Source organism: Tauraco erythrolophus, chromosome 5, assembly GCF_009769465.1.
Source record: "Tauraco erythrolophus isolate bTauEry1 chromosome 5, bTauEry1.pri, whole genome shotgun sequence".
Lineage (NCBI taxonomy): Eukaryota > Metazoa > Chordata > Aves > Musophagiformes > Musophagidae > Tauraco > Tauraco erythrolophus.
Genome location: NC_141469.1, coordinates 17,635,858 through 17,651,434, shown reverse-complemented (window position 1 = coordinate 17,651,434; position 15,577 = coordinate 17,635,858). Strand labels below are relative to the sequence as shown.

The window sequence follows — 15,577 nt, the reverse complement described above, 5'->3', positions numbered from 1 at the left end:
GTACCAGAGGCAAGGAACTCTAGATTTCCAAGCTGCTGGAACATTCAGAAACTGGAGGATGACAAATTTCATTACTTATTTTAAAATATATGTTAAAAAAAAAAGGTGAAGCTCCCCAAAATGGCAACTCCTGCCATAAGCATGCCTAAGACACCTTGTAACCTGATAAGCTCTTCTACATATGCTTTGCATCGTTTTATACTTCTCCGTCTAATAGACAGGAGTTTAAAAAGTTACAAGGAATAAAGTTGCTGCCAAACTGGCAACATTACCTTTGTATAGGAAAAATTTCATGTCATATTAGTAGCAAGGTCCAAAATGTCCAGGAGCAATGACTAGCAAAATTCAGAAGCAGGTACGTAGTAATTCAAATTTTTAACCATAAACTGTATGTCTGATGTTGCATAAATGTTAACATATTTAGAATGCAGATCTTTGGTTTTCGTGAAAGATTTGTTTTTCTGTAAAATTGTGCCAAGATCCATAACAGGAAAATACTTCTCCGAGTAACAAAAATAATAATTCTAAATTCAGTCAGATCCATGTATGGCAATCTGTGGGAATTGCAGTAGTTAAAAATATAGACATCTGGGTGTATGGATCAGAAAGTTTTATCTAATATCTGTGGTCCACTTCTTTTATACCCAATCATAACGGTATTGAAAATTAAACAAATACTTTTAGTATCTGCTCCCAACTTTTTGTGTAGCTGTTGAAATAATAAGCTTCAAGTAAGTTATGGAAAAATTTGCTGAAGTCCCAAAGGAGAATGACCAGGGGTCTAGAAAATGAGACCGTTGATACAAAGTTGAAGGTTTTAGGTTGTTTACTTTGCAGGAAAGAGGAATAAGGACAAAAACATGAAGTGCACTTTGGCAGTGGCAGTTGTCATGCTTTTACCTTGCTAGGGACTGAGGCTGGCAGGCACAATGCGCTTCATTTCGTAGAATCATAGAACAGCCCAGGCTGAAAGGACCTTGAAAGTTCATCTGGTCCAACTTTTTGTGGGAAAGGGACCCTAGATGAGATTATCCAGCACCTTGACTAATCTCATCTTGAAAACCACTGGTGATGGGGACTCTACCACGTCCCTGGGGAGGTTCTTTCAGTGAGCAATAATTCTCATTGTAAACAATTTCTTTCTTATGTTGAGATGAATTCTGCTGTATAGTTCCTGTTCCAGTGCGCTGCCCTGCCAGCCTTGGTGCTGGCATGTGGGCTCTCTGTCCCTAGTGCAGGAGGAGAACAGTGGTCAGAAAGTACTGGTGGGAATGGATCTCTCAGTCCCTGAAGTAAAAGCTGCTCCTACACATTGATACGTGTTGAAAGGGGCAGCTGCTGCTTGTATTCGGTCCGAATAGGACAAGAAATGGGCTGCAGCTGCGGCAAAAGCAGACTAGACGTTAGGAAGACCTTCTAGTGGTGTGAACAGATGAACGCTAGAAATTCGTAGGATCCCCATCATTGAAAATTTCAAAAGAACAAGGCAGAGAAACATCTGTCAAGAATACCTGATTATAATTGTCTGTGAATGAAAAGGTGGGCAAGGTGACCTTTCAAGGTTTCATCAAGACTTTTTTATGATTCCATATAGTCCTTTTCACCTCCAGTTAATTTAAAAAAATGGAGGAAAGGAATGTAGTTGTATATACAACTTTTTTCCTTCTTTCTCTGTCAAATTAACCTGAACTACATGTTACATAGTGTATAAATATGGTCAATACCATTGCATACTTTTACATATATCCTCAGTAAAAAGTAAAATAATTTTGTGTATATATAATCCATGTATTGACTAACAGGATTTAAAGTGTCTTAAAGATGCATTTTTTTATGCAATAAAGTATTGACTTAATAAAATCTACTTATTGATCAACAAGGAATCAACTGCTGATTGTGATTATCATATATTTCATGAATCTACTAAATAAACATCTGGATTTTCTTTGCTTAATTGTAAATTACCAAAGATTTTGATATTATACTTAAACTAGGAAATATTTGAAATACAATCTCTTAGAGCTTTAACAGGATGATTAGACATTGACAAAATTCACTTCTTCATTAATTCAATTTAGAATTTTAATGGAAACCTGCTGAAGTACTTTTCTTACAAGTTGAGAGAATTTCAGGCAATGTCTTGAGGCAATTTCTTAGTTCTGTGAGAAATAACACACATATAGCAGATGGAGGGAAACCAATGGGTATTTAGAAATCATACTTTCCCACAGTCATGAAAATGGTTACATTGAAGTGTGATGAAGAAATGAAATTTGAATTAATTTAATACATTAGTATATTTTTTTTGAATGTCGTTTAAGTCCCCTAACAGTAAAATAAAGTATGGCAATATGAATGAAAAACTAGACTTCTAATATGCATTGTTATGATTTTGTTTGACAGGTTATATGTGGGCTTAATGTTCCTTAATGTGGTTGACAAATAATTTAGTTTGAAACTCTGGTATCTTATGAATGTTTTAATATGGTTAGGGAATTGGTGTCACTGCTTCTAGACATCTTTGCAGATCATGTAAGTGCTTCAAAATGCATCTGTTTATTACTTTCTAAACAAAGGAAAGAATAAAATAACATTTTGTTATATTAAAGAAGCAAAGTATCTTATATAGATTTTTTATGCATAGTGGCAAACATGAAAATAAATTACCAGTGTTAAACTGTCATTCTATTGATATCACTTGTTTGTAAAAAAAAAAATCTTTTTAGTGCAGTTTCCTTAGGAATCATTGTTTCCATGTGGAAGAGGGCAATTTTGGTTAGAGAAGAATTGTATTTTAATTATATGCAGAATTTTATAAGATTTTCATAAGAATCATGATACAGCAAATTTTATTGTTAATTTTTTTTAAAAAATATATACCACTATAAATGCTGTGTGTTAAATTCACGTTGATATTCACCATGAGCTCCTTCATTAATTGCAGTGAAATCAAAAACATGGCAAAAGGAGTGAAGTATTGCTTATCATAAGGATGTCTGTCTCTACCCTATAGAACTGATGAATTCCAACAGAGGAATTTCTGAAACTAATTTTCAACACAATTGGGCTAAAGCTAGAGCATGTGGTGAGTGCGTAGATTCAGTAGAATTAGAAAAAGTATGAAGGCAACCAAAATGGCTAGTCAGAAGGGAAGACCTCCAGAAGGAACGGATCTAATTTGACTAGAATCCTTTAGCTTGCAAAAAGAAACCACTGAGGAAGAATGTGATGATGCAGGTCTGTAGTACCCAGAAGGGCGTAGAGAAGAGTGAATATGGAATGAGCATTTACTGGTTTTTACAATGTCCACACTGGAACTGTTAGGAAGCAGTTTTAGAATAGCCAAAGGAAAAACCTTTGTAGACGAAATGACAGTATGGAACCCATGATTAAGGATTTTAAAAATTGGAAGCACATAACTAGTTCAAAACCATTTAACTGTAAGAAGCTGTCAATATCTGTGGAAAGACTAAATTTGCCCTGTGTCAGTCTTCTAGTCCCTGTCACTGTTCCAGGTGAGATACTAAATGGTCCTTCAGCCTGGCCCCTCATGGCTGGTCCTGCATCTTCCTGTGGTATTTGTTTGAAACCACAAGCAACTCCTTCCTCCCTCCCTCAAAAAACAAGCAAAAAGTGCATTAATTAATCTTTTTAACTTTCTCAAGTGTCCAAAAAGTTCCATCATTAATGGAGTTACACACGTGAGTCAGCATCTGCTGTCTTAGTGTCAGTCTGTGCAGGTCCTGTTAATATTTTAAGATAAAGGGTAAAGACCCCACAAATAAAGTAGAGAAGGACTGTTAAGGACTGCTGTTACCAAGTACATGAAGAATATTTGTAAACTTGGTAAAAATTAAATATTTTATTATCAGGTTTATTCGCTGGGTTTAGGAAAAACTGTTGGCCTTTAACTAGTGTTGTCGTTTTCACCCATATAAAGTCACTGAAAACTGGCACTAAATACTACTCAGTCAGAATGACCTGGTGTATCTGGTTACACTCGCCCTTTTCCTATGTGTAAATGCTAGCACATGGTCAAGATAAGAAAAATCACATAATAAAGAAGCTCCTTTTGTAAAAATGTATCATTATGGTGACAGTGAAAAACTTTCTGAAAACTCATTTCTGGAGTAATGAAATAACTTTTTATGAAAAATTTCTAATATCAGTAACTTCTGTTAGTTTGACTAATTTTTAAGTTTCCAGGCAGCATCTTGTTTCTGTGTAATCTAATGAAAACAATGTGTGTTCTAGAAAGCCAAATGTTTTCTGATCTTGAAAGAAACTAATGAATAGCTGTACAGATGTATATAAAAAATAACAAAAACATCAGTAACATATGTAATGAGCTTATGTTTTAAGTATTCAGAATCATGGTATGGTTTCATATTTGTGGTGCATGTAGTTCAGTATCCCTGCTTCTTTCTTAGTTTCTGTCTGTGATGATAGAAACTTCAGTGTTAGAGTATTTTCTTTTTTACAAATGTTTATCCATGGTACGTTTTTCTTCTTATCCAGTTAAATAGTTGAAAATCTCTTTTTATCAAGTACTTGTCAAGCATTTGGTACAGAAGCACGTTTTTACCCTGGCTAGTTAATTAAGGTGACTGTAAACAAAAAGATGTACAACTCAAAGCCAAGCAGTGTTTCACACAAGGATGGAGGTGATAATAGCTTAATTCCTGCTTGATCTTTCCTGTCTTTGCCCTGGCTACTTCGGATTGACCTTGTCCCCAATCTGATGACCTCCCCATTGCACTCAGCCATTTGGAAAGCTGCTCATGCCATAGCTGGCCCTGAGGGGCTATCTGGGAGACCACTGATCCATTGACCCATGTCAAGACTGGGTTTCAGATCTGATCTACCGAGCTTCTGACGTAGCTCCATACTACACCCACTGTAGACAAAGCCAGTGGAGCAGTCTGTTGTGGGTTTTTTTTCTACTTCTTAAGTGGCATGCAGTTTGTGCTTGCTGTATGGAAGACCAATTTTACACCAGTCATTTGCTATGAAATACACTTCCTGAAGCAATTACATGTATTGATCCTTTCTTTACAAAGGAAGTAAATTCTCTAATTTAGTGGCTCAATTTTTCTAAATCCATCAAATTGCCAGGTTTATTGGGTGTATTTAAGTCTCAACATCAAGTTCCACAAAAAAAAAGCACTTTTAAAATATATTAAGACCAGAAATCTATATGCTATGTCTTAATAGGCTTTTTCTATGAAGTGTTAACGCCAGGACTTTGCAGACATTCATGAAAGTGTGTAAATAAGGTTCTAGTCAAATCAACTTAGATACATTTATATATGTCTTAGTGCATATTTTACAAAATAAATGACAACTTACAAAGTCGCATGTCTGTTTGCAAAACAGGGAAACACTCCGCTTATCCAGGAGAAAATCCTTAAGGCTTTGAGCTTAATTTTGCTTCTTAGCATGCTGTGTTCAATTCTGCACTAAAATGTGCAGATTTTTCGGATTCTTTTTTTAGCCATTAGTTATACTTTGTTTTTCTCATAAGACTTGGAAATTACAACTCCTTCACTGCATGTGCTTGCATTTTTTCCTCAGCTGTGTTTTTTCCTTAGCTGCGTTTTCCTTCTGCTGGCTCTGCCTGCAGAAGTGTCAGGGTGGGCAAGCCATGGAGGTGTTAAATGCCATGTTCCAGTCCTGTTCAGCACAGGCCTATAGAGCACACTTGTTTAAAGTGGTGATGATCCTGACAAGGAATTTAGTGCATACACAGACATTGTAACCATGTGAAATTCTTTCCTTTATTTCGTTCGTGTGTGTGAAATTATGCATGATTCTTCCTTGTAATTATAGACTGGACATGTAACCGAGTTAATGACCTTTTCATGAAAGAAAAATACTGACTTGATTCAGCTTTGACTGTGTGGTTTTTCGCTGAACATGTGGTATAACTCCAGGTATTTTAGAATTTACAAAAAATTATTTATTGGGTAATAGCCTAAATATTAAGTTCTTGTAATTAGTATATATGGCACTACTTTCACCCAAACTATAGACTGCCGTTTGTGCATTAGCACTTTAAAATGTGGATTGTGTTAAAATATGAAAGAAGCAGTTTTCCCCAAATTCTTAACCTCCTTGGTTGTCTGCTGCTCTCCACTAAATATTATTTGTACCATGTGATGTTCATTACTTTGGTTTTATAGGTTTCTCTGTGCACAATATGCAATCAAAACCAATGTTCTGACTTTGTTGTTTTATAGCTTGTTGTGTCTTAGTTCCTTGTCGTTTTAAAAGCGTGATAAGGATTTATCGTATCTAAAGGTTTACATTTTGGAAAGTATGAAAGAGGGGATTTCCCCCTTCTGGAGGAGGAGGGGGATGTCTGTGGGAGGATTTTGTGTATTCTCTTTGCCTAACGCCATTCTAATAATTATTTTTTTAACATGACAAAGTGCATCCTCTGACAGAATTTATAACATGGCATTGTTTTTCATTTATCTACAGGAATTGATTCCTGAATTCTATTACCTCCCAGAGATATTTGTCAACAGCAACAATTACAATCTGGGAGTGATGGATGATGGAACAGTTGTGTCTGATGTTGAACTTCCACCGTGGGCCAAAACCCCAGAAGAATTTGTTCGCATAAACAGACTGGTAAGATGGCTATCTTCTATTGTCTGTCAAGTAACATTTGTCTTGGAAGATTCTTCTGAAAGGGTTTGGAACTTTGCTTGCATAATACAGCTATTTACGTAGGGCCATGGCTGAAGTAAGCTGAAGAAATGTTAGATTTACAAGTTTAGGAAGAAAAAAGGCATATAGTATTGCTCGTTCTTTAGAATTGCACAAAAAAGTTTGAGTGTGGTCTAAATATGCAGATCTTATCCCATTTGTATGTCAGCTCTTGTGGTTCTAAAGAGCTAATAAAATCATCACTTTACAGAAGACTTGAAAAAGCTTTTTTAATCCTCGAAATATTTGTCACGCTGATTACTTAAATGTAATTTTAGGGGGTTTTAATATTAATATCAATTTAACTACAAAAAGCAGTGAATGCCTCAGGAAAGAAAGTTGCATTTTAAAATTTCTGCTACCTCTTCTGTTTCTTCTATTAAATTGATATTTTTCAGAGTGGTTTTTGCAAGAAAATAAAGCTGAGTTCTCCTTTCTCTGTTTCATTCCCCACTGCCTGTCTTCACTGTGCCCTCGAAGCAGTGTAATGAATTACAGAATGGCATTGTTGGTATATCAGCACATTCTCAAAGCTATGACATTAGGCTGTCCTCAAAATGAAAGGATTCTGCATCAGTGGCACTCTAAAGTAAATAAATTAGAGAAGCTTTTTTAAGGAATCTTGAAAAATGAGGTTGCAGTTTTCATGTGGTAGTCAGCTAACTGGGAAATACTGAGTTAAGGCATGGAAATTCTCAAAAACTTTTCAGATACCAGGCTTAGACTTGATACCATCCTGATATTCTTAAGTTAGAAACTGGGAATTGAAAAAGTTCTGTTGTCGGAAGAACATCAGACCTCATATTCACAAAATTGCAGAACAGTCACATCAGAAGAAATCTGTGATTTATGAGTTACCAGTATGCTTTACACTGCACTTTTACTGCTGACATGATACCATGGTCTTTAAAAGTGTTATTTTGCCTAGATTTCGGCAGGCAGTTGTAGGGTGCCCCGTAATAATTACAAGTCATGTTCGGTGAATTTAGTGTTCTGCTTCATATACAAGTATGTGCAAATTTTATTTAAACGAGGTATGAAATACGCTAACATTTAGCAGGACTACTTGGCAAGCCATATTCAAAAGCAACTTTTGATCTTCGAGTTGTGCTGATAGGTGCTAGGTTAGGGAGGCAGCCTGACACCTCTTGGAGCTTGGCGTGCGTTGGTGATTCAGGATAACCTGAGACATGAAAAGCTCTGTTCTTAATAACAGACTTATCAAAGGCAGCCTGTGGCCTTGATCTCTCATGACTGTGGTGTTTTAGCTTTTGCATAAAAATATAGTTCTCATTCTATTAATTAGAATGTGGCTTTCCCCACTGTGAAGTTATTCTCCATCTCCTGCTTCCTCCTCTTCCAAGATTTTAGCTCTTAATTTTCTTTTCCTCATTTCTAGCCTTGGTGCCATGTTTTTCGCACCCTCACCTCTCTGTATGGACCTACCCTTCCCTCATGCTTCCCTCATTTCCCAAAGCCCTTGCTACTAGTGTCTGCCTTTCTTGCAACTTTCTGGTATCTCTCACTTGTGCCGTATTCTCAGGATTAATGCTTCATCAGCAGGAAGCAGCTGCTTTTCGATTATTACTGTGAAACTCTTGGGCACAAAATGTAAAATCCCTTGAAAGTCTTCTCTTAGAGAGTAACGATCTCATTCCATATTCCAAATGTATTTTTTTTCTTTTTATGTACAATCTACAAAAAGTACATCTTTGTTTTGTTAAATCCTGAAAAAAAGCAGTTCAGAACACTCTACAATGAGGGAAGTGCTTGCTACATATCCAAAACTTTAATTTCAAGAAAAAGTAATCTGAAACCAGCAGAATGTTAACTTTTGTATATTTGAATGATGAAGATTAAAATTACTTTGTCATTTTCTTAATTTCACTCAGCATTTCCTATGAAACTGAAATATCATCTTTATTATCTAAATGTAATTTATGTTTCCTTCTCATATGCTTTTTTTCCCTGAGTAATTATTCATTAGCGATTGTGCCTTTTGAAACCATTTTCATCAAAAAGACTTTTAGTAATCTGCTTGGTTTCATAACTTCTGCTGTGAAAGTAGACCTTGCAGTACCACTTGTCAAACAGCGTATTGAAAGAACGTGCAAAAGTTGCTATAAATTAGAGTTTTTCAAAACAATGAACTTTTACAGGAACATGCAATTTTAGGATACTGCGTAATTGAACAGAACAGGAATTTTTTAAGGCTTAAGTTAATTACGGAAGTAAGACATCGCTTACCAGGCGATGGTGTATTAAAAGTGTGTCAGTTATCATCCCTTTTGGTGACACTGTAGGTCCTTGATACTGTTTCTGTAATTCAGATACCAAGTTTCGGTCAGTCTGGTAGCGTTAAATGTAAACCTCTGTGCCAATGGGTTGCATTAACTGCTTCTGTGTGGCATAGTTAACCTTATCGTGGTGGTGGTGGTGGCCCCGTTAGTGCTGGTATGGATAATGCCCTCTATAATCTGCCTTTTTTGCAGTGGAATAAACCTGAGAAAATTCCATGCAAATATTCAATTGCTTTTTCTTGGTAATACTTAGTGGATGGGATACCATCAGCATCAAATCACCATCATTTTATTTCGTTGTAGAACAGGTGTGTTTCGGAGGAATGCTTAAAGCTCAGTTCCTCACAAATACTATTTTAAAAAGCTGGCTACAGTGCGGCATGGGCTGATGCTAACATTTCAGTGAACATTTCCTTACTTCTTCCTGATTCAGACAAAATAGTGATTATAGTATTTTAAGTGCTCATTTAGTAAGCTATCACACGTAGATATTTTTTCCCTTTGCATTTCAGTTTACCTCTTTTAAGTCCACAGATCTTGTACAATGATTTGAGCTCATGAAATGCATACTACTTTGATCTGTGACCTTTTTGTGGTGCTAATCGGGTTCCTGATATCATTATACCTTGCTCATTAATCATATTTCCTGCAGCAAGTCAGCCAGCCAGACAGCCCAAGCCCCAGTTTGCAGCCTTGTGTTGGCAGGTTTCTGCTTTTCCAGATTATTACAGTGTGATACTTTGGCTTCTCATAACCAGACCCACATCAAGCTGTGTGCTACAATTAAAGTCAGATGGTCCTCAGGTTGAACGGGGATATACAGTTGCAGCTGTCTGTCTTCCTGGAACAGACCAGCACGGGGAACAGATGATATGTAGGACAGTGCATAATAACAGCTTGTAGAGTACTGGGTCAATAGCAGGGGTTCAGAACATTAACTGACAGCCTGATAGCCAATTTAAAAGTGATTCCCGATCTATTTTTAGTTCTATAAAGTGTGTGTTTTAATTGAAATAAATCGTTGCATGTCCTCTGTGTTTGCTCTGAGAGAAAAGGCAGAATGGTACGTAATTAAAACTGGATTTTGATTGATGGAATGTCATGATGAGCTAAATGATAGCATCAGGATGTCATTCTAAGCAATACAAAGAAGCGTAAAATGCATGTATTGCATCTGCATCTAGTTGGTACTTTGTATTAGTTTGTGATAGCACGATATTTTATAACAGTACCAATCAATGCAGGGGGTACGGTATTTTTCTCTGAGACAGTCTACAGTTTGATGGAAAAGTGGGGTTTTACCATTCTGAAACCTTATTATAGATCTCTAAAGCTCTGTGTTGTATTTAGTGACATAGAATAACTGCTAAGATATCTGAAACTATCTTTCAGCTTACACAGATGCAGTTGACAATAATTGTATTGTTGTATAATTCCATCATTTTATATATATGTGTGTGTGTAATAAGAATTATAGTATTAGCTTAAAAAAAGTAAAAAACCTACATACAAACTTTTAAATGAGATAAAATTATAATTCCTCCCCCCCCAAAAAAAAAAAAAAACCCAGAAAAATCCCAAATGCAATATACTATTGCATCGTTACTTTATTATTTCAAACTTACAATATCTTTAGGGCATTAGTGTGTCAGCAAAGGAGAGAATGCTAACTTGTTGTGATATCTAACAAAAAGAAAATACTCAATAATTTTTTGGTTCTCTCATGCTTCTGAGAGACCTATAGGAAAAAGAAATAGGAAGTAAACTGGGAAGGGAAGAGTATGAAGAGATAGATGTTCAGATGTTTGGATACAGAAATCTTAAACAAAAACTATAGCAGTAGTTGTCAGACATTGAAATAGACATATCTTTTTAAATGTAGATTTTTCTGAGGTCTTTTGTTGGCTTCCCAGTTTTAGTTATGTTAGCTGCCCTCCTTTGGGATAGTGTTCTGGTTTAGAAATTTAAATTCACTTGTTTGAGTTAGTGATAATTACCCCATTAAAGCTGATAGAAATTATAAATGCCTTTCTTACCATGCACAACAAAGTAGACATTCACAAAGACCTGGTACAATCCAAGAAAAAGTCCCATACTTCCCAATAATAGCAATAGTTAAAAATCCCAATAAGGCAATTCTGTTTGTTCTAAATAGTGAAGTCTGTTTTGTCCTGTCGTTGAAGGTTGGATGTCTGAGTAGGTAAGAATTAATTTAAAACTATTAATCAACTGATAATATCTAAATTTCACTCAGCTTTGATGAGCCTCATGTTTTTGAGAATTAGATTGCTTCAATGATAATAAAGTTGTTGAGGTCTGTCAAGACAGCTTTCTACAATATATCTCAATTTATTTTAGTGCTTTATTAGAGAATTAGTCTTTTCATGATTAGTGGTTTATCCATTTGATTCAATGCTGAGGAAAACAGAAGACAAATTAGAAAAGTGATGGGATTACTGTGCTGGATTGAAAGTTTCGAAATCCAATTTTCAAATTATTGAAAATGTAGTCATTGGAAGCTAGGACACTTTCTGAAACAAATGAAATACCTAAATACATAAAGGTACTATACACAAAATTTGTCCTGGCATGATAAGTAAAATGGAGAGGAAGAGTAGGCCAGCTTTTCACCCTAATACAAATTTTAGCGGAGCAAAACGAGTCAGTATTAAGAACCACCGGTTGGTAAGAAAGATCTACAATGAGAATTAGAGGATCATTATCGGTTGATACAGTGCATTACATTTTAGCACAGGCTACTCCACCTTACACCAGAAAACACTGAAAAAGCACCATTTCCTGCCAACTAACACACCAACGATACTCAGAACTGCAGTTTTTGTGAGTCTTCACTCTCTTCTATCTGTGGAAAGTGAACAGGTGAAAAAAAAAGTTGGTTTCAAGAACATTATGCTACTTTCAGTCTGTTAAAACTATTGCTATTAGTCACATAAAGATACTGAAGCAGCAGTTAAGGCATGTAACTTGGAATGTACTGGAGTTTTTGTATTGTCTTGGAAAAATCTCTCCATGATATTTTTCCTGGTTCCACAGCCGTGTATTTACAAAGATGTTACAGCAAGTGCTGTAGAAAACCATGCGGATATGAGCTGTATGAATTAAGGTTCACAAGTGCAGATTGGTAGATTGTTAGTCATACATTGCTGGTAGTACCTTACTCACTAAATATGTTAAAAACAGAGAGCAGGAAAAAGGCTAAAATGAAAACTGGCTTAACTAGTAACATCAGAGTTGTTATCTGTGCAGCACCTACTGTGAAATTCTAGTTTAAGCAGGATTTAAAAAGCTAGAATGTAGATTGGTCTGTGTACACTGTGTGATGAAGATGCTTGTGGCACTCCGAGCTGATCTGAAATGTTTACAGAACTTGAGTGTAGAACAGAGAAGGAAACTCATAGTTCTGTGAAGTCTTCACTCAACTTAGGCTCTTCTAGATGGTTCTGTTGGCATGTTAGATATCTGTTCATCTAGAAGAGAGGTGATGGGTCATGGTGAAAAAGGAGAAGAGTTTTGATACCAGTTCTGTCAGATGCTTTGCTTCATGAAATATATATGCGATTGCAGTGTTACTTCCATTTGTATTTCTGATGTTTGGTGATTTCTTGTGGCTTTTCTTTGGAAATTACAATCTATACACAATATAAGATTTATACAGTGTCCTCTGAAAGGAAAATATCTATTAACTCTACAAGCATTTTGGATTTTAGAAAAAATCGCTTTCATAAATCTATAATACAAAGAGTAGATTGGAAAGTAACCCGTAACTTTGCTTTTCCTAGCAAATACTTGTATTTCTGTGCCACATGTGTATGTAACACATTTAAAATAGGCGTATGTTTAAATGTAACTGTTGACAATGCATCCTGAACACTTTGCTGGATTCATTTTGTGTTGCTTTCAAGCAGGGACTATGGAAAAAGGTTTGTGCAGGAGGTAACATTCCTCATATCAGGCAAAATAAACATTTCCATTCATAGAAGTCTCAGAAACTTAACAGTCTAATCCAGAAAGTTGTCAGGAATACTATTCTTCAGCAAAGTTAGGTGTGAAAGGTCCAGCCTGCTGGCATGTTGGACTTCGTGTATTTAAAAGTCTGATATTGTTTAACACATTTTTTTTTTTCCTGATCTATGGAAACAAGGCGGTCCTGGGAAGCACAGGGGCTGTACCATATAGATACTTAACAGGCAGAAAAGCACAGAAAGTCTCTTAAACAGCTGAAGAAATGTAGGATGGTGCGTAAATTTAAGTAGAAGGATTCCTTCTGTCCTCAAAAAGTGCTTCCATGACTGCAGTGTGCAGTTCTAGTGATTTGTCTGGTTTTCCCTTTCCATTTGTCCATGTAGAATGCCAATACTGGCTTAAACCTGTTTGTTTTGCACCTGGGCTAAGTGGTGTATTGGTATAATTGTGTTACTAACACTAACACTCATTCATTGGGCCACTAACACTCATTTCCTACCAACTCAGCTGCATGTATAACAATTTCATCATCTGTGTTTGGCACTGCAGGATTTTTTGCACTGTTAGAATTACTTCCTAAAAGTTAGAACCCTCATTGTCTTTCACACAGAAATACTTGTGTGCAGGCTAGAATCAAGAAATACTGCATAATTGTAAGCAGTCTTTTGATTTAATTACATCATGTACGGATCTGATTATTAGCATAGAAAGGGAGGGGAATCAGACCTTCATTATCTATTTTTAAGCACCTTATTCAAATCTCATATGAAGATAAATCTAGAATAACATTAGTAATGCCAGCATAACTGCACTTAGGTGAAATCAGTGCGAGTGAAAACCTAATCTGTGGGTCTTTGAGAGGGAAAATAAAAGGATCATTCAATATAAGACGTTTTTGAAAAGTAGAGAAGAAATTTTTCTAAACTAATGTGATGTATGACCTATTAGAAAAGAATCTGAAAATCAGAATAAACAGAAGTAGACTAATTTTTCTGTATTCACACATACAATTGACTCTGTATAAGAATAACTTACTTTTATTGAAGTGCCATCTATAAAGTATCACCAGAAATTCACATTTATTTAAATCCAATTCTGCTGGAATATTGGTTTTAGTAATTTTCAGGTAAGAATTCTTATTGATTTAATTTGTAAAGGAGACTACTATATAAAGAAAGTCAAATATATTCAAGAATATGAGGGAGGTAATGAAAAGTGAACTCGAGCCATGCTTTTGAATAGAACTTGTCTTAAGAATGCTGAAGGCATTCAGTTTTTGTTTCACATCACATCAACATCTGCTAATATTGAAAGATGGATAATATATATGGTGGAATACATTGGAGAGGTGCTTCTTTAGAACGAAGTTAATATATAGTAAAACCAAACAATGTGATGATGTAAATAATTTTTTTTTTTTCCTTTTCAGTGAAAACAGTAACCCAGGTAGTGTATCATCATTTGTTAGCTAAAAACATTGATCTTATTTATATCCAATCCAGATATGTAAATAGGAAGGAAGAGCAGGGTTTGTAAAATCTATATAACAACTTCCTTACATCTTGTTTGTGATTCCTACCATCTCTTTAAACTCTGCATACAAGTTACTTTCTGAAATTACAACTAAACTCGGGACTTCAAGACTGTAAGTGGAGTAAAATAGAAAAAAAAAAGTCCACACATGCTTGAATTTAAGTAATTTCTCAAAGTGTGACAGATGTCAGTCTTCCTGAATAAAGAAAGCTTAATGGAATCATGGAATGTGCTTTCCTGGGCAGTCTGTCTGTCTTTGCTATTGTGAAAAAAGAAATAAAAGAAGCTACGATCAAAATTTGCCAATTTTCAAGGTATTAAATAATTCTAGCATAAGTCTCTCATTTAAAAACCCCAATTTATCACATTCTAAAAATAGTATAAATTACTTGCTAATCATTATTCTATGATTCTATGATTCTATGTTTATCACACTACATAGTTATCTGTAACGCATTTATTTTAGCGAAGTCTGGGACTAAACAAGCTGAGCAGGAGAAAAACTATAAAGTACAAATATTTTAAATGAGAGCAAAATGGAACAAAAAGAGGTTAAGTAGTAAAAAAAGCCAGAATGGATGTAGAAGAGTCAAAATAAAACAAAGCATAAACTAAAACTATGGACATTCTAGAGAATGATGAGAGATGCAGATTTTCTAATAGGATGAGAGAATTTATTATAGCCAAGATAAATATTAAAACATGGAGGAGAATGATATGCAGTTGAGAAAAATTATAAAAAGGCAAATGATAACACAGTTTGAGCATATACAATTTAAAAAAAATAAAAGATAACTGAGTTAGGTAAATTTGCTTTTATTCAAAAAAAGTTGATTGGAAGCAATGTAGACAATTAAATTTGCTTTCAGCTCTTTTGTTGTTTGATGTTGTAGAACTGGTGTTTGAAAGCGAGTCCATGGAGAACATTAAAGTTATTACTGTGTGAAATGAAGTGGGAAACAATTGTGCTGGAACCATTGCCCCATTTAACAGGTGTTCACTAAATCTGTCTGTCTTCTGTTGGTCTGTTCTCCGAATGCTGCGCC

General features: G+C 35.4%; 1 protein-coding gene across 5 annotated transcripts in view; it reads left to right on the top strand.

Moving 5' to 3' along the window:
- The window catches only part of LRBA (LPS responsive beige-like anchor protein), a 422,962-nt gene that overhangs the window by 321,924 nt on the left and 85,461 nt on the right, over positions 1-15,577 (top strand). For all 5 annotated transcript variants that reach the window (XM_086612273.1, XM_086612271.1, XM_086612272.1 and 2 more), the window contains one exon: positions 6,484-6,636. In XM_086612273.1, coding sequence (XP_086468399.1) covers positions 6,484-6,636 — 153 coding nt within the window. The remainder of the gene's footprint in view (positions 1-6,483; positions 6,637-15,577) is intronic.